The 21,549-nt window shown below is 38.9% G+C and overlaps 2 protein-coding genes across 3 annotated transcripts in view; one reads left to right on the top strand and one right to left on the bottom strand.

Moving 5' to 3' along the window:
* Positions 1–17,431, bottom strand: part of BABAM2 (BRISC and BRCA1 A complex member 2) — a 161,967-nt gene extending 144,536 nt beyond the window's left edge. The window contains exons 1-2 of the mRNA XM_079298010.1: positions 17,280–17,431; positions 13,765–13,924 (exon numbers count right to left, since the gene is read on the bottom strand). Of these exons, the coding sequence (XP_079154136.1) occupies positions 13,765–13,892 (128 nt within the window). The 5' untranslated portion in view covers positions 13,893–13,924; positions 17,280–17,431. The remainder of the gene's footprint in view (positions 1–13,764; positions 13,925–17,279) is intronic.
* A 163-nt stretch (positions 17,432–17,594) lies between these two features.
* Positions 17,595–21,549, top strand: part of RBKS (ribokinase) — a 71,017-nt gene continuing 67,062 nt past the window's right edge. The window contains exon 1 of one of the 2 annotated variants that reach the window (XM_079298013.1): positions 17,595–17,728. In XM_079298013.1, the coding sequence (XP_079154139.1) occupies positions 17,679–17,728 (50 nt within the window). In that variant the 5' untranslated portion in view covers positions 17,595–17,678. The remainder of the gene's footprint in view (positions 17,729–21,549) is intronic. The other variant, XM_079298014.1, reaches the window with a different exon arrangement.

Below are 21,549 nucleotides of genomic sequence, written 5' to 3'. Positions count from 1 at the left end.
GGACCAAGGAATATCGTTAAGTGTATTGCTTAAAATCATATTGCCCTATTCAAAGGGGCTGTGCTGAGACCTATGGTTGGAAATTGGTAGTTGGAACAGAGTATGCAGCAACCACAGCTGAATACAGCTTTTTCCCTTTCACAGCAGATTTTAGCTAAGTTCCTTGAGCAGATCCAGCAGATTAAACTCAAAGTGAGATACATTACATTCTTATGAAGTAATTATTCCAAGTAGGAGACAAGAAGAATATTCCTTTGTTGAGAGTTTGATGCACCTTACAGATTGTCTGTGGCTACTGGGAAAAGGTTTATTTCACAGTTAATACATCATACATAAACTAAACCCTTCTTATTCGAAGCCACTGTCAGCACCAGATGCTTAGTTATAAGTGTTCAGAATTCTTTACTAGTCACAAAAGGAAATAAAAAGAATTATCCAAACAAAACAACAACACAAACAATACAAACCAGGATAGTCACTCAGTTTTGCTGTTCTGAATAAGGCCTCAGTCTATAACAATAGGCATAGTACAATGTATCTTTCTGCAAAATGAATCCTTCTATCTAGAGAATCCTAAAAGCCTTTAAGACTGCAGTTCTACTTAACAGCAAGGTTTCCTCTTGTATCAGTGTATTTGTGATTAACTGTTTTGTTGAATTGACATTTCTTATGTTTTGTTCAGGTTAAAAAAATCAAAAGACAAAACACCTCATTTTGATATTTTACAGGATTGAAGCCACAATGATATGGAGGGCTCTGATAACTGTACATTTCAACACCATCTTCCCACAAACTAGTTTTCTAAAACCATCACTTGAAAGCATTCCTAGAGAGGCAGTTTTAAATTATTTGGGCTCTGGCAAGACCTTATCCAAAATTATGTTCTGTGACAACTGAAGGGATCACAATGAAACAAAAGCACAAGTGTTTATCACTTTAATCATGAAAGTCAGGAGATAAATGGTTATTATAATATATAATGGTTATACCCAAAAACTTTAAAAACACCCACAAAACCCAAACCCATCAAGACCTCTCTCCAAACCCACCACTTTATATCCCAAAATTTTCAGTCAGAGGCTTAGTTTTTATGCCACTCCTAAAATCTCCTGCTTAGAACCATATAAAACCAGAGAGAACAGTCAGAATTGCAAACAGAAGTCCAATAATGCTACAGGAAAATGAGTAATCTCCTTTTTATTTCTTCTTTTTTTAATCTGTGGTATAGGTGTAAGCCCAAATAGTCACGTAAGATTTATCTGATGACTATCATATTTACTGATTAAAAAGAATGCAATGCATTTAGTCATTCTCCCTTCATAGATCACACAGAAGCTTTACTGCCTTTACTATAAGAAGAAAAATCATCAGTGAATTTTACTGTAGAACAGCAAAGTCAAATTAGACTAAGAATTATAGCCTCTATAATTTCAGGAACTTAATATTGCCACTGCCTAACCTGAATAATCAGAGATGAAAAAGCTTCTTTAATCTCATGATCCTTAGGCTGCTACACTTGCTATTCTTGAGAATCAGTATTTCACTGGAAAACAGACAACTGCTTTTTGCTCACCAGACTCTTGGTCTAAAAGCCAAGAAAGTTTCACACTGCATTACACACCTCAATGGAGAACACAGCTAAAAACCAATACACACACACACAAACAATACGCAACACCACAAAGTTAATTCTGACCCTGGATGTATTCCCAAACCCCTGGATGTATTCCCAAACCCTCCCACCATACCTAGGATATGCTTCCAACTGTTCCTGTACGTGATGTAAAAAGATACTGTTATGGGAAAAGGAGGTCAAGTCACTTTCATAATACAAGAAGCTAAGAATGAATATTATTTTAGGAATGACAAGACACAGTTCAATCAGAGTTCCAGAGGCTGAAGGTTTTGCCAGCAAGAGTCAAATACAGTTCAGAGGCACTACTAATAAGAGGCAGCAATCTTCAAAAAAAATTCCATCTAAAACTCTTATGCAGCATTTGCTAAGAAAAGCACCTCAATGTTCAAATCCAGATGAACAGCCTTTGTCGATGCCTTCAGATTTTTATTTCCTCCAATTTTTGTAGATGGAAATCTGCTCCAGTATTTCTTGAAGACAGAGTATTCAATCCCATTTAATTCACAATTATTTGCAGAACTCACAACAGATGGGTATACCACGTACAGAGGCATTAAGAATAATTAAAGTGTATGGAGAGTGGAGGTGAATAAAAGGAAGGCCAGCAGGTGACAGGTTTTTTGCAAGATCAGGAAACAGAAAAACGATGAAAATCAGTTTAGAGCATTGACACTGATGACAACACCTGGTGTCAGGCAGTAGCTCCCTGCAGCACTGCACAAAGCTTTACAGGCTCCTACACAGTATTTAGAGTATTGAGCAGCTGCCCCTGAAGACAAACAGATCCAAACAAAATTCTGTCAATCAGACAAAATTTGAAATGGGAGAGATGGTCTAGTCAACCAATTTTCACCTTCAGTTTACCTTCTTTATATAGACATATGTATTACACATACTAGAGAGAGAGGGACTTGCTCTTAAAAGACACACACCATTGCTTTCAGGGAATTAAAACACAATTACATTTAATGACTACTTAAATGCATCTCAATCAAAATATTAAAACCTGAAAGTCAGCTGATAATTATTAAAAAAACTTTCCACCAGATAAATCCGCTGTTTTCAGAAAACTCGTTTGTACCCTGTCTGGTTTCTTCCAACTCAGTATAAAATTCAACTATAGCCAAAGACTACTTCTGACATTGCAATAAAGATTATGAAATTGATAGTGTAAGTGATATTCCATAATTGCAACAGCATTTCAAGCCACAGTTATCATCTGGGAAATTTCAAAGTGTCTCCAGATATGTCAACTATATCCTCAATATAACCTTCATCTACTGTAAATGCTGATTTTCCTATACATATGTTTATGTTTTCTTGTAAAAAGTTCATTGCACTAACTGGAACTTTTAGAAAGCAATGGGATGCAAGGCAGAACATATATACTAAAAAAACTCACTCTCACTTCCCTTCTGCACCTATAGGCAGATTTTCATCTTTTAAAAGTAAAGTTCAAATAACAATTTAAAATCAGTTCAGCAGCCAGCAATCTGCTTTCACTGGAAACACTATATAGAAGTATCTTATGGCTTAGTAAAACAAATACAGCACTTGTATATTAACAGAAAATGCAGATTTTCTTAATAGGAGTGAGGGTTTGCCAAAGCAGATGTTGTAGGTGGGGAGAGCTTTGGGACTTCTAGAACTACAAATCTCCTTCAGAGCTGCCTGAGTCCTGTGGCAGGAGTTCTGCAGTACCAAAACACGTCTGCCTCTGCTGGAGGGAGATGTCCAGCCCAGCCTCTCTGAAGGAAACAGAGGAAGCACACCTATATACACACATATTTTGAAATCATCTCAAAGAACTTCTACATTAAATGAAAATACATATAAATATCACATGATTCTGGTATTTTTTTAGCACCAAACTCCCTGTTCATTTAATCCAGTAAGGTTGGGTTTAGAACAGCTCTTTTCCAGTCACCATAGCAGGACAGGTTGAAAGGTGATACCACAAAAAAAAAAAGTGAATTACCACATCTACTGTACTTGCAAGTGGACTTGAAAAAAAAGCTCTGAAACTATCTCAACTTTTGATTCATAAAATATCTAGTTTAGAGTGGGAGATCATTATTACCAGGTCTCAGGCAGCTAATGATGATACTAATTAAGAAAAATAATTAAGCATTGACGAAGTTTTCAACAAAATATATTTTACAAATATGCTTTAGAAACATTGATAATCAAACTGATTCCCTTTGTAAGCAAAATCTTTTATACTCTGGTAATTGCATGTAATTCTTTTAAAAGACTACACACAGTACACACATGCCTCCAAACAATGGAACAGAAACAGAAAATGGAAATTTTAATGAGGGAATGATCAAAAACTGAACAGAAATTAAGACGATTGTGATGGGACAACACTTATACGGTCTAGTACAGTATGTTCAGGTAAATGAACTAGTGAATATCATAAACTGTCATTTGTTCACGGGAGGAAAAGGCACTTCTTCATTATACTGTAAGACCAGCTGTACCCCAAATTCTTGGAACTCACAAGCAAATTTCTAGTGAAGAATATGAGGGAGTGGCAGATGCATCCTTTGGATTTACTTCATCTCCCTCCCCTCCTGACAGATTCAAACCATGTTTCAGATTTTCACAGCTGCCATTCAATTATCTATTACTTTGCAATGAGTTACAACCTAATAACATGTCACATCTTTTATTCCTATTGTTCACTAAAGTGAACTCCATTTCTGGAGAAAGAAAAATAGAATTAGGGAACATTTTTACTTTTAGATTACTCTAAAAGAGAACCATTCTTCACCAAGTATGAAATTACAGTCAACCACCTGGAGTTTCATATCCTTTCAGTGTTCACAGAAAAAGCATACTCATACAGCAAATCACAAAAAACGAGCTATTATAAACATCACCTTTAATAAGCTATGTAGGATTGCTCACAATATTGGCTGCAGTAGACATAAAGACTCCTAATCCATTTTCAAAGTAATTAATTCCATTTTATTGGAAAATGCAGTGAATTGGTATCAGGAAAAAATCGCAAGGACTAAAATCATTATCCGTGTTCATATATTTTCACTTTTTAAAATACTAAATAAACAATAAATGGGTCATGTCCCTGCCCAGGATGCAGGGGTTGGAACTACATGATCTTTAAGGTGCCTTCCAACCCAGACCATTCATTGATTCTATGGATATTAGGAGGGATCCAGTAATCCTATATAGTTTGCATTTCCCTTTCAATGTTTTCTTCTAGTTGCAGAATTTTAGATCTTTTTGATCACATATGCCTATATTAATAGACTTCCTAATTTACAGACTCAGGAGAAGTTTATGTTAATACAATAATGAATTCATTTTTTTGGATATGAAAGTTAGCTCAAGCAAGGATCATCACATCTAGAACATAAATCCATAGTTTGGCCCATATTCAAAAGGGCAACTTCAGATTAAGTATATTTATACAAAATATTACCAGACTGGAGATACAGCCTATGAAAAGAAAACACCTGAATAAATTTATCAGTAGATCTCCTATTTCTAGCATTATTTTAGACCAATTACAGCAGTAAAGATATGCAGTAGACTAAAAAGATCAGAAGGAAAAGAAAATTCATAGGTAAAATTACAACAGACCACCCCATAGAACTGCACCTGCAGAAAGCAAACCCCACAGGGCTGCATACTACACTTTCTCCAGAAGGCTTGCTCCAGAACCCCTCAGACCACCTTTTCTTTCCCTAACTTTTCATTCTCACATTAATACTCTCAGTTCACCTCAGCCACCTCAGCAGTGCTAATACTATTTTCAAGATTAGACCATAAAGCACAAAATTAAGCATCATCTTTCCCATGATTCCATCTAACTACACCTAAAGAAAGGAGCTCCATGTACATTTTTCTTGATGACAGTCAAAAAAATCCTCTTCTTCCCTGCGAATGTTTGTCCTTGCCCTCACTGTCTAGTTCCTGTTTTCCCCCAGCATCACAGCAGGAGCTAGGCTTGGCTCATCTCTTATCAGCCTTGCAGGCACAGAAAACCCTGTAGGACCTCCTGCAATGACAAGACTATTTACAAGCACAGTCACCTTTAGATCCCAGTGTAAAGAGGGTCCAGTCTACCCTGAGTTCTTGTAAGTCTGGGTCCCCAGCACACCACAAATGCCTTGACCTGTCATTATGCCACTTCTAGTATCCCCCCTACACCCCTAAGTTCTCCCCCACTCTAATCTAATTGAACTGAATTTTGCCTATGTGCAAAAGGTTAAAACTAAAACAAAGTCATGTACATGGAAGACACTACACCACTAGAAATCTCTGAGGAAATGATTCCTTCTAAATGTCTTCATTGCCTGCTTGCATTGCCCTGAAACCATGTCACCTTCACAGGGTTCAAGTTAAGGCTTAGGACTAGCACTTATGGCAGTCTGGAAAACAGGACAGATAATCACCATCTATTAGTTAAAAGAATTCTCAGTACAGAAGTATTCTTAACAAAGAACATGAAACAATATATTGCTAACACCAGCACCACATCCCATCCCGTTCCACCTCTCCCCGCCCCCAAAAGAAAAATCCATGGCTGAAGTGCACAAAAAACCTACAATTACTGAAGAGACTGAAACCAACATTCTAGAGGAAGGAGTAGAAAAAGAGGGAAAGAAGAGACATTTTGTAAGGTCACTGGTTGCCTTAACTATAAACAAGACCAATCTAATCAGGTTTTTCTAGTGAATAAAAAATGGAGCATCCAAAACAGAGCAACCGCTACTACGCTGCATTTTTGGTTTAAAGGTATTATTTCAGTGATTAATACAGTGATGCACAGGAATCTGGGGTTGGGATTTTTAGGCAATGTAAATTCAGAGGGATTAATATTTGGCTTCTCTTTTTTTTTTTTTTTTTTTTTTCTTTCCCATAATGAAATTCTGCAATTTCCCCTAATTAACTCAATTTTATCATTGGGATTCTTTAACTCTACAGTAATAAAAATATTCAGTCCTAGTTGTCTAATTTTATCCTTTCAGTCATATACCACAGATTACAGAGAAAAGAACCTGTGGCCTACACTGTGGAGTGGTTTGCCTCAGACACAAATTCCCTTCTCTCAGGAAAGACAAAATAAGTCTGTTCCCTTTTATTGACTTTTACTTTCTTATGGATTAGTTAGAAGGCTTACTTTTACCTCACGGACTGAACTTAGTATCTTCAATAAAAACATCAACTTCAAGAGTGAACTGAACTCTGTTAATTTGCACACACAGCTCTAAGTATTTCTTTGAGATGCTCACTTTCAGTTAGAGAATAGCTGCTTCAAAGAATGTCTACACTGGGCAGTGCAATGCCAATACCTAAGATTGTAAATCAAGAAACAGATTAAAAAGAATTATTACATTTCATGATTCATTCTTATTTCTAGAGATTGATCTTCAACACTGTTGCACACTGATCTGTCATGACAAAGCCTCTGATCATCTGCTATGCTTTTAAAGCCCCTAATTTTATCAGACAATGTCTGCAACAAAAAAGCCAAAACACAAAATATGCAGTAGTTTGCTTCAGCTTCATCGCAAATGTACATTAGGTTTTTAATCTTATGCCATGTATACATACATGCACATGAGAGAATCAGGCATACAAGAAATATGTATGCATATGTAAGACTGGAGGAATTTACTGACCACCTATCCAGGAAAGTATTCTTCTCTACTAATGAAGGAGAAAAAAAAAAGTGAGCTGCTCTCAGCTTCTGGTGAAATGCAATATGCATCCAAGACACATGCTAAAGCTCTGTTCAGTTCACATTAAACAAATGCAAGGATTTGGAAGTGAAGAAATTGGACTGGATACCAGTTATTAGATTTTAGCGGTCTTTATAACAAAAAAAATAAAGTGTTAAGAATTTTTTCTCCTGTAGCGATGCACAACGCAAAGAAATGAGAGGTATGTGTTACAACACAAAGACCTGGGCATAGACCTACACTAACACAAGCCCCATTTTCAAGAAACATTCAACGAATTCCCAAGATATGGACAGCAAAACCACATTTAAACACCTTGTTAAGGTACACCTTTTGGCACAGTACTACATATGTGATGCTCTCTTTACACAGAAAAGAAAGTTGTATCAAATAATTTCTTCTCATTTTTATTAAATGATAAATGTGATAAATATGGCATTTACCTTCTTCAAGGTCAAACAGGAGGAAGTTACTCATTGTACCATCTAAAAATACCAGCAAAGATATACTATGCAGCACTTAAACTGAAAAAATCTCAGGAAAATGTATGTAGTCTTTTAAAAGAGAGACCAAGTTACTGCAATTATCTAGTGCTGCCTTTACTTTTAAATTCCTTTCTTTTTGTCATAGCACTTGAAACTGACAAACACAAACTTTTTTATTCTGAACAACTTCAAGCACCTTGTTTAAAACTGGTGTAAAAAGAATGCCAAATATTGTGGAGAGTATTTACAAAACCATTGCCAAATGTATGCCCTCCACTTCAACCTTTTACCAGACAGACATTTTGCCTTTGTTTTTTAATCATTCAGAAACAAATGTAGGAGAGTGCAATCATGGAGACAATCAAGACTTTTTTAACCAGCACAGAAAAACTGCTGTTCGAAGTTCTAAGTGCTGCTCCCCAGCACCAACTCTATCAAACTGTCCCATCAGAGCTTCAGCCTTTTACATTTCACTTGAGAGATAACAAACTTTTAGTAATAAGATTCTTTGCAGTGAAGAACTATATTTGTCATCAGAAACTGGAATGAAACAAACTACTTTGTGAAAAGGCAACAGTACCCAACTTATCCAATACAGTAGTAAAGGACTCACAAGACCACACTTCTCCTAGAAACTGTCACATCCTTCCAAGTACACACTTTGAACAAAACATAGCTATTTTTAAAAACAGCTTTTCATACTACATGTGTTCAGAAGAGTCAGATTCATTAAACTTTATAAATAAACAAATTGAAAATGTTAAAAAATTACATACAGACACCAATGTGAATGATGGATATGAACCTTCCTCAAGTAACTGAAGTAGAATCTTTCACTTTAAATTAATCAAATGCAAAAGATCAAGCAAAAGCTTTAAATAACTGCTACAGTACTGTAATAGTATTTCTCAGCTAAAATCAACATTATTTCACAAAATATGCACATAAAAATGCATATTTACTTTAAAAAGGGAAATGCCCAAAAGAAAGGGAAATACCAAAGCATATTGCAGTCTACTTGATAACAGAAAAAAAGTAAATCACCACTGCTTCCTAGGAAGCAGGGCAATAAAGTTATAAATATCTTATTACAGCCTGATAAGAAATTTTTGTGTTGAAATTTACTCCAGAAACAATTACATTCTTTTGACCACTCTTCATATAGGTTTCTTGCAGGAACGTAACTACTTGCACACATAGGTCAATATCAAGCAGAGAGGCAGAAATCAATAGTGAATAAGACAAGTGAAAAGAACAAAATACTAACATGGTTTACTACAAGCCACTTGCATAAAAATTCAACAATTAATCTTCTCATAAATATGGAGTAAATATAACCATGGAAATATGAAATTTTAAATTTTGTTATGAGTGGATATCTAAAAAAAATAGAATCTTAATATATGCAGCTTTAAATCACTGTATTCATTTTGAAATTTTGCCTGGTGGAACACATCAAAGTAATTTAAAAAACAAAATCAAGTTTGTTGAGTAAGAAGAATAGGCTTGCAGCATAATCTGAAGCTCAAGCATGGGCCCTGATGAACAGCTGTAGGGGGGAAAAAGAGTTCTCAAAGGCAATGACCACCACAACTGTGTCTTTCACTCTTGTAACGCACCATAGGAAAAGCAGCAGTCTCTTAAATAACTGGATTCTACATTATACAACAATTAAACACCCTTCACATAGGAAAATATGCTCTATTTCTAAATCTACATAATAATCACTTTTCCCTATTCAACATCTTTCCCATGATTATATGTGTAAATGCTAAGAAAAATGCCTCAGCCACAATTCAGTTGGTGATGAGTAGATTTTAATATCTAATTAAGATGGGTCAGTATTTCAAAGACACACTAGTAGAGATTAACTGAATGATACAATAAATGGCATTGACTCAAGTGGCAGCAGTATTTTCTTTGGGTCTAGAACAAAGTACTAACCTATGCAAGAGTTAAAAATGCCTTCATCTACTCTGTCATCTTGAAGAATGTCTTTTATTAATGCAACACAAGACGCCTGCCAGGGTTTCCTTATCACCAGAATCAACGCTGCTTAAGGTGCTATATTTCAGACATGACCTTACACCCCAGTTCTACTTTTGTTCACTATGGGGCCACATTCACAAGAAAACTTGGCCACCTAACCTTTTATTAGTACTTCTGTTGAAGAGTTTCTTTCTTTTCTGTTATGCCATATCACTGAGCTTCATTCGGGGGTCTGCATCAGCAGGGGCCATATAAATTCTATAAATAGTACTTGGTCCTGAATATCCTAATCACAGATGTAAATATATGTGTCTTATGAGACTGGTACTGTCTAATAAGTTTGTAAAACACATAGACATTATGAAACTGTAACATATTATTATAAAACATTTACATACTCAAAGACTGCAAAACAATAGGATTTCCTTACTATGACATATTTCCCTCCCACACTTGAAAGGAAAGCAAATTAACATATCATCATCCTTCATACATCTAACATCAGCTCTTTAATACAGTTTATAAAACACAACAAAAGTTGTCAATCTCAGCAATAAGTCAGAGTAAGTGCAAAACAAGTTCCTTACTAAAACCATCTGACATATGGATTGACTTTTCAAATAATTAAAGACTTAATATGCTTGCCATTTACAAATCTAAATCAACTGATATGATAGGCTAAAATCTGGTAGTTGATCTTCTACCGGTGAAACAGAAAGGAAACACTTTCCACTTCTGAGAATGTCAAAACCAAGGCTCTGAGTGGGCAAAGCCTTAGAAGCACTACTTTACTCAGTATGTTACCATCATTCCTTCATATCATCATCACAGCTCCTGTTTCTAAAACCTAAGAATTGAGAATGGATGGATCTTCAGTTTGAACATTTTAATTTGCTATACAATGGAAATGGTTCATTAGAGAAGGAGTATAACAACAGTAACTCCTAACTTTCTCTAAGAGTAACAGTGTAGTATGTGACAGTGGAACAACCATATAGTTCCTCCCCAGAAACTTACAAATGCTTCTGTTTTCAAAATCAATAGCTATTGAGATTACCTTAAATATTATGAGATTTTAAAGGTTACAGTAAAACTATATTTATTTATTATTAAAGATCTTCCACATAACATACCAGTTAAAGCAGAAAACATTTGCATGTTCTGTAATAAACTCAAGCTAGGCTAGGGTTTTAACAGCCCAGACTAGCATTTGTACAACCCCTGTCACGTGTCAATAAATGTACAATCACTATTCAAAAGCAAAGGTGCTGAACTGATAGTACTCCCAAGTGGTCATATTCATTTGTGAACAAGACTCTTTATCTAACTTCAAACATTTAATCCAGCACATTTGATCTAAACCTGCTTGGTTCCACTTTCTAAATTTAAAGCCTGATTTCAACCCATTGAAACTGAAGGGAGTTTTGCAATTGATATCCTGAACTTCATTCCCATTTCTCTAAAAATAGTTCTCCTTATTTTCTTCCCATTTATGTCCAACCTCAATGGCCTCAGGGTTCTGTTTCTTCATGTTGATACCACCCACGTTTGCCTCTTCTGATTATTTTTTCTGTGTTATTTTGTTTCTTTTTAAAAAAGTGTAATGAAAGTGGAAGTATACAGGGGTTTGGATCATCTGGTGATGTGAGGACAGGGGAGGAGAATAGGCCAATGGCCTTCAATGCATTTTTGAACCTACAAAGCTTTCCTCTACCATCAGTATGCAACAACAAATTTAAATCTACTAACAAGGCTGTGGGTTGGGGATTTTTTTATTTATCAGCTGACATGAGACTCTGAGAAACAGTCTGTGGAGCATCAAAAAGCTCCTGTTTCAAAGGTGAAGGAGCACTGAACTAGATCCTGAGTTATGGAAGGCACATTTCTGTAATACTGTGATTCATCCATTGTATGGTAAGTAACTTTGCACTCTTTACCAGTGCAGCAATAGCACAGAGCACTAAATCACAAGAATTCTTTATACCCACATTAACACATAAATTCAAAATTTCCTGTTATAAATAACAAACAATTTATTTGTAACAAATAAAAATCTTTCCTAAAAACACATATGAAATTTTCATTTCAAAGAAATTCCAAGCAATTGTTAATTAATTCTGTTTAGAGCAGTGGCTTTAAGAAACTAGTTGCACCAAAGAAAGAAAACCTTCAAAATAATTCTGAAATAAATGAAGAATCTTGATTATCCTGACTTCATCTCCTAAAAACCTCAAGCTAAAACAAAGATTCAACATAAAGAATGAGGTTTATGCTTATGTTACAGAAGAAGGAAAAAGGTATTTCTAACATGTGCATTTAGGTGGGCCAATGTCTTCAAACAAGCTCTGAGACAACATCTATCAGGTGCTGTACTTGTGTGCAAACTCCACATTAACAGAGGTACTATACAATTTGAATCATGGGGTTTGAGTGAAAGGTGCAGCCCCTGGCAGCTTTTAGTTTTTAAAAGAATAAACTCCTGGAAAACATTCAGGTTTTAACAAAGCAAATACAAAATCTTCTTGGCAGGATCAATGGTCAAAAACCTTAGAGACCTATTAAAAAATCCATCAAAAGAATCAACTAGAAAACATCACTTTTTATTATTTTAATCTTTTACTTTAAATGCAGGCAGCATAAGCATTCAGTGGGTAGAGAGCAAACCCCTTACCTACCTCTCAACAAACAATTGTGTTTTCTTTCTATTTTTCATTGTATTCCTTTCTCTTAGATTTCAACTGGAAAAATATAAGAGCTCCCAGCACAGCTTTCCTAGAAGACTATTTCAAAGGAAAGCAAGATCTAGCATGAAATGACAGCAGCAGATGCAGAACCGCTCAGCCTGTCTTATGTAATTTGCAAGCTTAAATGTCAAACCAGTCAACACTAATAACAAAGTCATGGCTTCTTAGCCCTCCATGTAAATCTGTACTCTGTCCCAGCACCTCACAGGAATGGTTCCTTTCAAACTAACCCTAGAATGCAAACCTCCTTCCTGAAAAGGCATTGTTACAACCAGAAAAGCACCTCTGAAGCACTTAATAAAACCATAATAAAACAGCCTTCAGAAGCACATTAAACAAAGTTTTCAGCAGAACTGTATTCTAAACAACAGTGATTTGTGGTGGTTCTGAACATCTTTTGATATTTTTATTATGCTATCATTGAAAATGATACACAAACCAGCAGTTTGTAAAAACAAGATGATTTGTATATCTAAAGCAAAAGTAATTTCAATCTGAGCTTCTGTAGCAGAAAAAAAACAACAAACCTGAATCAAAAATATGCTGTTAGATACTCAATTCTATAAGAATAAAGCAATTTCTGACGTGTCATCTAAACATTTCACTCTCCTCATGTATTAGTCACAGAGGTTATACACCAAAGTCGGTTTGCATATGCAAATCCCAAAATTCTATTACTACCTGAAAACTAATTTGAATGCATCTAGAATTAAAAATAAAAGGAGCAGCTTGGCTTATTTCAAACATTTGGCCCCTACAGCCACTTGATGCACTGAACTTGATGGAAGCCAGATAAAGGAAAAGTTACTTTTTCTTCTGGCTTGGCAAATTCATGACCACAGGTAAGGTCACACAAATTTGTCTTTCAATTTTTGGTTTACAGAGAAGATTGACTAAGCAAGTCATAAACAAGAGAAAAAAGTGTTTGTAACTATCTCACTGCTGAAAACCAGCACTGTCAAGTGGCAGCGATGAGATTGTCTTAACAAGATTATTATTGCCAAAAATATGACAAATTTAGTCTCCCAAATGACAAAATGGTAGCAAGACAAAAAATAATGTAACTAGTATGTCAGCTAGTGTATCAACTCCAGCTGTGTTCAAAATGCTTAAACACAGGAACCTAATAAAACTCAGTTCTGAAAAGACATCTTAACTGAGAGGGGTTGGGTGCTCTTTTTGGATGAGGAACTCACCCAGACTTCAAGTCTGTAATCCGTAAACAATTAGTAGCATCTAGTCCTACTTTTCCATTTCTGACCACACTGGAAATGAAGGGCGAAAGTGCTGGAGAAATTCTGTTCAAGGCCACTTCAGGTGACATTTTATTATGTTCCTCCTTCCTTTTGTCTTGAGCTGCAAAGGGAAAAAATAAAATTTAAAAATATCCTACTTATTTGATGGAGATTCGCATGTAGTCTGCAAACATCAACACAAAAAAAGCTAAGCATGCAAAAGATCTGGAGTGTGGAGTAACTGAATTGTGCACAGATTTATAGAGAAAAAATAAACACAGGTAAGACTTTTTCTTCTCACCTCTGCAACATTCAATGAAGCCTGTTTATTCAGTATCAACATAAAGCCAGAATTATGTCCTAGCCATCTATAATTAAGGCCCTAACACTCTGAGAAAGAGACATAAAATTGAGGGCCACTCTGAAATTCACAGCCTAGCCCTTCTTGTGGGCATTCTCCCAGTCAGTCTGTAACTGACAAGTCACACTTCTTCAGCTTCCCCTGAAACCAGTGGAACTTACATTAATTGCAATGGTCCAGGAATTTGATACCTCTCTGTATGCTTACCTGCAATTTCTAAGAGCACTTGTGCCTACAATCAGTTTTACTTTTACACTACTTCATTAGGTAGCAATTTATAGGACTTCATGATGCCTTTTCAAAGCTAACTCTGTTTTTCTCTCAGTGGTGTCACCACACTCTTTGAAAGGCATCTTAATCCTCTTTCACAATAACAGATCAGGAAGCTGATGTACACATATTTTAAGCACAGCTTGTTCAGAATTGCTTGCAATTGCATGACCTTAACTTAAACCAGTTAGGCCATTAATTTAGCACACTTTAGGAACCTGTTGCTTTCTAGATGAAATACAGAAACTGAGCAGACACACATTTTAAGTCATTGCACCATGAAAAGACTAGAGTATGTGGACAACAGAGTGTGGTAGGAGAAAGGGGAGAAAAGAAGGGTAACCAACCTATTAAAATGTTAACGTATTTGATCACATTCTAAGGCTCAGAGCTTCATATGAAAATTAACTGAACTTAGTTAATTTTGGAAAACAAGGCTGCAAATGACTGAAGATAAAGTGAACTTGCCAGTGATAAGTGGGACTGAAGAGCTCATACATAGCCCACAAGCATAAAAAATATTTTTAAAAATAACCATTTCGTTACTAATATACTAATACATACTGCATTCACTTTCTTAAAAATGCTGCATATGGACTGCTGTATTAGTAAGTGTTCTATAACAAGTGTGAACAACTCATGGCAATAATTGCAATTTTCTGTTGTTTCTCACACTCAGTCTACAAGCATTAATTAGTAACTAATGGATAGTCTACAGAATCTACAAAATCTCTGTAACTGGGAGCAACATTCTGTTCTCATGAAAGCCATTCACACTGGAGTAGCAGGAAGCAACGCTCAAGAGTGTTTGTCCTAGATATTCAGAATGTATCTTAATAAAGCAAAGGCCAGGCACTTTGAGGCAAACAGAAAGACTAATAAAGTAAAACTTCCTAAAAACAGTAATTATCTTTAATACACTGGCTCCTGCATTTTATGGCAGAGAAGAAGCTGAAGACTAAGTATCCATGCCCTGACACATAATGTGTTCTCATATATCATTTGTCTAATTGACATCTTAAGTTTGTTTAGCAAACAACTATAGCAATTTAAGATACTACCTCCAGTTTGCTACTTTTCTACTAAAAAATTCTGCCTGCTCACCTTTATTCATTCTTCCCTAGAGGGACAGAGAGAACACAAGCCCATACCTGACAAATTTCAGTGCAAAGTCCAATGGCTTAGATTGAACCCTAATAAAAATTAGTTTAAGCTAAAATACTTTGTGCAAGAGTGGTTACAACAGGGCACATACTTCAGTCTGCCAGCCCTGCTGTAGCAAAGAGTAATTTCAAGCAGGGGGCAGTTGGACTGATGAAGTTAAGAACTTCTTAAACCACGAGAATATGTTAAAAACCAAGCTATCCTTCCAGCAATCCTGAAGTTATACATGAAGATCACAGAATTGGTTCTGATCATGACACATTTTAAGGGGACTGTGTTATGAGAGTGAAATTGAGACACGTGATACAGCTGCTGATCACAGCTGAACAGACACACCTTCCAAAATGAGCTTTAAAATGAGATTTGTTGTATTTTTGTTAATAAAATTTGCAGATATTGTCAAAACAAGATTTAAATGACTGTCAGGCATTTTTTTGTATTTTATTGCATCAGTTTTAAAATAACAATATCTTCTTATTAACAAGCCAGGTACACAATACTTAAAGGGTTGCTATCAAGTAAACTTACTGATTTATTTTGTAAACAAAGGGCTTTACAAACTAGAACACAATTTGTACCAGTTTCCTGGTAAATTTCAGTTGTCATATACTTTTTTTTTTCTCAGCTTGTTTCCCACACTGCTGGAAACTGAACACAAACAAACTCAGGGGAATTGAGCAAAACAAAATTCACTGGACTGTTTCCCTCCCAAAATAAAACCTTTGAAAGAAGCAAACGAACTTATAGTTGAATCCTCAGATTCAGCTGGCTATCACTGTGACTTCGGGCTAATGTTACACAGGCTTCACAGTAACCAGGAAGTCCCGGGCACTGCTTTGGGCACCAGAGAGTCGGGATGCAAGATACTCTGATGCCATACAATACGGGGATGACGATTAGATTTAAAAAGGAAAAGGTGAATATAGTGATGGAGACCTGAAAACGTGACAGGACCTCTCCTGTCTAACCCCCTTGGCGTGGCCGTCAGCAAGCTGCTTGTGTGGTTTTCACTTTGGGGGCGGGCGGCAGGAATTTGTCTGGGTGTGAGCGGGGAAAGGAGGGGACCCACGGCCGCCGCCGCCTCCTGCAGCCGTGCCCCAACACATCCACGGAATGGGATCAGCAGTGTGCCCCTGCGGAGCCCGGGTCAGCGCCGAAGTTACCTAAGCCCTGGCACGGAAGAACGCTCGGAATGCCAGAACGGGTAAGGCTGGAAAGGACCACAGCGGGTCACCTGGACCAAGCCCCCTGCTCAAGCAGGGTCATCCTAGAGCACACGGCACGGGATTGTGTCCAGGCAGTTCTTGAGTATCTCCAGTGAGGGAGACTCCACACCTCCTCTGGACAATCTGCTCCAGTGCTCGGTCACCCACAAAGCGAAGAAGCTCTTCCCCACGTCCAGGGGGAACTTCCCGTCCATCCACTCCCGTTCTGGGCTGACCCCGGCCAAGCCCCGCTGCCTCCCCAGCCGGTGCCGCCACCCGCGGCGCCGCTCCCGCCCCGCCCCGCCCCAGCGGCGGCGCTAACACGGGCCTCCGCCGGCTCCGGGCCAGAGCCTCCCGGCACCGGGCCCCCTTCCGCCCGCCGCTGTCCCGGGAAGGGCTGTGGCGCTGCTCGCTCCCTCCCGCTCTCCCTGCCCGGCTCATTCGCCCCATCCCGCCCGTCCCGGCCCCGCCATTACCTACGGCGGCCGGAACTCGCCGCTTGGCAACGGCGTGCACGCCCCCGCGCCCGCCGTGCGCGCCCCCGCCCCGCCGCGCGCCGTGCGCGCCTCCGCTCCCCCCGCGCCGCCGCCGCCGCTCCCACCCGGCCCGGAGGGGTCTTCACCGCCCCAATATTGGCGTCCGCCGCAAGTGCCTGCGCGGGCCGTGCCGCCGCGCAGGGCGTGGGGCGGCGGTTCGGTCGCGGTCGGAGCGGCGCGCGGCGGAGGGGAAGCGGGCGGTCGTGGCAGCAGGCGTTCGGCAGGGACAGCCCTGCTGGGCGAAGGTCCCCGCGGGCAGCCCGTCGCCCATGGCAACCCGTGAAGCCGCGGCGGGGCCGGGGCGGGTCGGGGTCAGGGTCCAAGGGCCGCCCCGGCGCCATGGCCGCGGAGGTTGTGGTGGTGGGATCCTGTATGACCGACCTGGTCAGGTTAGTACTGGATGGGGGTTTTCCGCCCGCGCTGGGCGGAGCGACCCTGAGGTCATGGGAGCGCAGGGCGTCACGGTGCCCGGGGAAGAGCGCAGGCACGCCGGGCCTCCCCGGGCCAGCCGGGCCGGTGTCACGTCTCTCCGCAGGCCGGGAGGGCAGAAGCGGGGTCGGCGCCAGGCGCGGCGGGCGGAGCGCTCGGCCCCGGGCAGCGGGAACCGCGGCTGCGGCAGAGCAAAGGACTGAGCACAGACACACATTGCCCAGACGGGTCATGGAGTCTCCATCACCCCAGACGTTCAGGAACGGTCAGGGTGCAATCCTGTGCCGTGTGCCCTGGGATGACCCTGCTGGAGCAGGCAGATTGGAGCAGGTGACCCACTGTGGTCGCTTCCAACCTTATCCATTCTGGGATTCTGAAACTGAAGGGGGGCGGCTGCGCCCGGGTGATGTCAGTTGCAAACATAACTTTGAAAGAAGAGTGTGGGAACAGGGAGAGGTTTGAACGTGTTGCGTGCCGGAGCTTTGATCATCTGTCTGTGACTGGAGAGAGGAGAGGCTTGGGTTTGTGTTTTCAGCTGTGCCGGGTGGGTCGGTGTTGGCCTTGGCCCGGGAAACTGCATTTCGTGGGCACCCGCACGGGAAACCTGGAGCTCTGATACTCGTTATCAGCAAAGGATTCCGAAACGGCTTCATGGAAGTAAAGCTGGTCAACCGTAGCACCTTTTCAGTTCAAAGCACACTTGTCTCCACTGAAAAAGCGAGAAAGGTTAATATTGCAAACAAACCAAAGTTAGCTCCATGGATCAGTAGGTTGTAAGTTGATTACTTGCATACAACATTTCGTGTGACACCTTGAAATGAGATTGAGGGAAAGAGGGGGGAGGGCTTCCCAAGGCATTCATATCCAAGCATATCAAGAAATACATATAGGAAACCCTCAAAAATTTAGCAGCTCTGCACTCCAAAGCTATCTTTTAATTATTTAAAGTGGTTTTAAAATTATCTTAATATCTCTTTATTCATTTTCTGAGCATTTTGCTTTTCAAATTAAATACTTTAGTCTCATCGTCTTTTTTATTTTTTTCTTTTTTGTACATAGGTAAGGTTTGGAAACTTCTTAGAAAAACTGAAGTACAGAAGTTCATGAAAGCTCTTGGTTCCAGTTGCCTGGGCTTTGTAGTTAATACTGAAAAACAGGAGAATTCAAACAAAATTACAAGAATTCATGATGCAAATTCTAACCTGAACTGGCTGGCCTTGTCAGTCCCTGTAAACTTGCGAATCAGTCTTTGAGTTGCACTATTTTAAACACACCTCCATACTCTATATGCAGACTTGGTTAAAATAGGATTTGAAGTGTATGTATCTGAGCTTCATCAGCTTGTCCTGCTAGGAATTCTGCAATTTAAAAAGTGTCCTTTATCAGCAGACAATTTTACCAAAGCCTGTGGGTCAAGAAAGCACAGAATATGTGATTAGAGGATGCTGAGGAGTGACTCCTGCTTAGGCATAGATTTGTGTTGCAGAAATGATGAAGCCCTTTAAATAATCATAGAACCTGTGTCAGAAAGATTTAATGCTCTGTGTAAATTGCAGAACACACTGGCAGTTTTCCAAGGAGACTAGTTGTAAGTCAGAGTAAGAACTGTGGAACTGATCTTGACGTTACGTGTGAATGAGCTCTCAGATGCTTACGACGTTGCACTTGGTGCTCTAACCTCAAGACATTCCTTTTCCTATCTGTCTAAAAGGTGGGGGGAAAAGTCATCAAAAAACTGTCTGCCAGTTCAAGCATTGCTTACAACTGCAGCTTTGGGCTTTTCTTGCCACTTAAACAAACAAACAAACAAGAAAGCCTACTTTTTTTTTTGACTGCAGAATTTACACCATGGGCTGGAGTGACAGATGCTGTTACACTGAGATTAAGTGGCTGAAGAAAAGCCGTTTCACTTTTCAATCAGCTGAGAGGGTTTCATAAACTGTAGAAATGCTATCACGTATCTGACACACCATTATAAGCCTCTTCTTTAAGGAGCAGTTCACTGCTTTTTACAAGTGATTAGCTAATCTGCTTCAGTTGAAAAAGATGGGATAGCATCTTTCTTTCTGTTATTAGCACACAACTTCAGGCACTTAATAAAATAAGAAAAACACTCTGTTTAAATTTAGCTGGCAAGAGTTTAATCTAACCAAAATTTCCATGTAGGACCTATGCAGACATTGTTTAAATGTATCCTGGGTTAGGAAAATCTGGGTAAAATTACCGGAAAGTACTAAGCAGTAGGCTTGATTGTGCCTAGGTGGAACAGGAAACTAAAAACAAGCTTTAAACTGTCAGGTTAAGGGTTAGGATTAAGTCCCAGGAGCATAACTCATGACTGTCTTTGTATATGGGGTTTAGAGGGGGCCACACATTCTAGATTTAAAGCCAGGGTTCATTTCAGCTGGAATGAAGGAGCACTGAGGTTTTTTTGAAGGAGGTTTTGTGAGTTTGTCATTTGTGCTGATGTTTCAGTTTATAACAGATATGGACAAGAGTGATCATGTTAAATGCTTATCACCCGTTTGGAGGAGACAGAATAAGTTTGTGAGAGTCACTGAGGAAGTCAGACACATTTTTATATACATTATGTTTAGTAATGTGTTCATATTCACCACTCAACACTAAAGCCTATCTTTCTTAGAAGATAATAATATTGATTGAAACTCTGCCATATCTGGACAATGCTGTGTTGTAACTCGAAGTGGTAAAATACTGGACCCTTTAGGACACAACCTTGGCCCTCTGACTGGAGAGCTAGAAGCTCAAGGTCAGACTTGAAATAGTAGTGGCAGATTTTAAATGTTAAGCATTCCCACATCTGTAGAGGCAAGGTACCAAAAAGTTTCAAGCCACCATTGAACGTATGGTAGCCAGATTCACCATTAAAATAAATTAGCATATAATTTTTTTACTCAATGCAGTAAATTAATGATTTAAAGAAGTGTAACCTCTGTGTGAAATGAAATGTACAATTTGAAATGTGCTGAATCTTATATAATGACCAAGACAGAAAAGGATAGGAACCTTTGGTTGAATAGAGATACTCAGATATAATTCTGAGAAATAATCAAATTCAGAAGAAAGGGTAGTGTGTCTTAAAATTCTTCTAAAAGAAAGGGCAGTGGTTTGCTTTTAAAACACTGTTCTCATTGGAAATTCTTTTCTCATTGTCCTGTAGCGCTGCAGTGGCAGAATGTGGGTTTTCTAAAGTGAACTTCATATGATCAAAACAGCCTCACGTACATACATGCAGTAAACCACACTCTTCTGGCTTAATAGGGCTAGGAGCAAAACATATTTGTGGTCACAAGCACAATCAACATTTCATTGGCAATAGCAGGCAATAATAGTAGAAAACAAAAACAGCATTTTTCTATATGATCTAGATAACAAACCAGATGGATACCATCCACAGTATTATTTAAATAGATTCTCTTCTGACTCATATTTGCAGACTGGTCGGGGCATTGGCATTTTAATTCATATTAAATCAGGACAAGACTAAACATATAAACCAATGAGAGTCAGACACACTAAAACAATTAAAATAAACAGGAGAAGCTTTGGCATGGCAATTGAAAACAGCAGAAGCATAGAACAAAATGTAAGATGGAAAAACAGTCTTTGGATAGTCACAACAACAACAGTCTTTCAGTTTAACTCAAGAGAATGACACCACAGTCCAAATAGTGGAAAACTGCATTTTTCAGAATGTTCAGAATTTCAGGGCTTAGTTTTCTGTGGACCTCTTTAATCACGTTTCTTCACTCCCTTTAGG

Source organism: Erithacus rubecula (assembly GCF_903797595.1).
Source record: "Erithacus rubecula genome assembly, chromosome: 2".
NCBI lineage: Eukaryota > Metazoa > Chordata > Aves > Passeriformes > Muscicapidae > Erithacus > Erithacus rubecula.
This window is presented reverse-complemented; position numbering and strand designations above follow the sequence as displayed.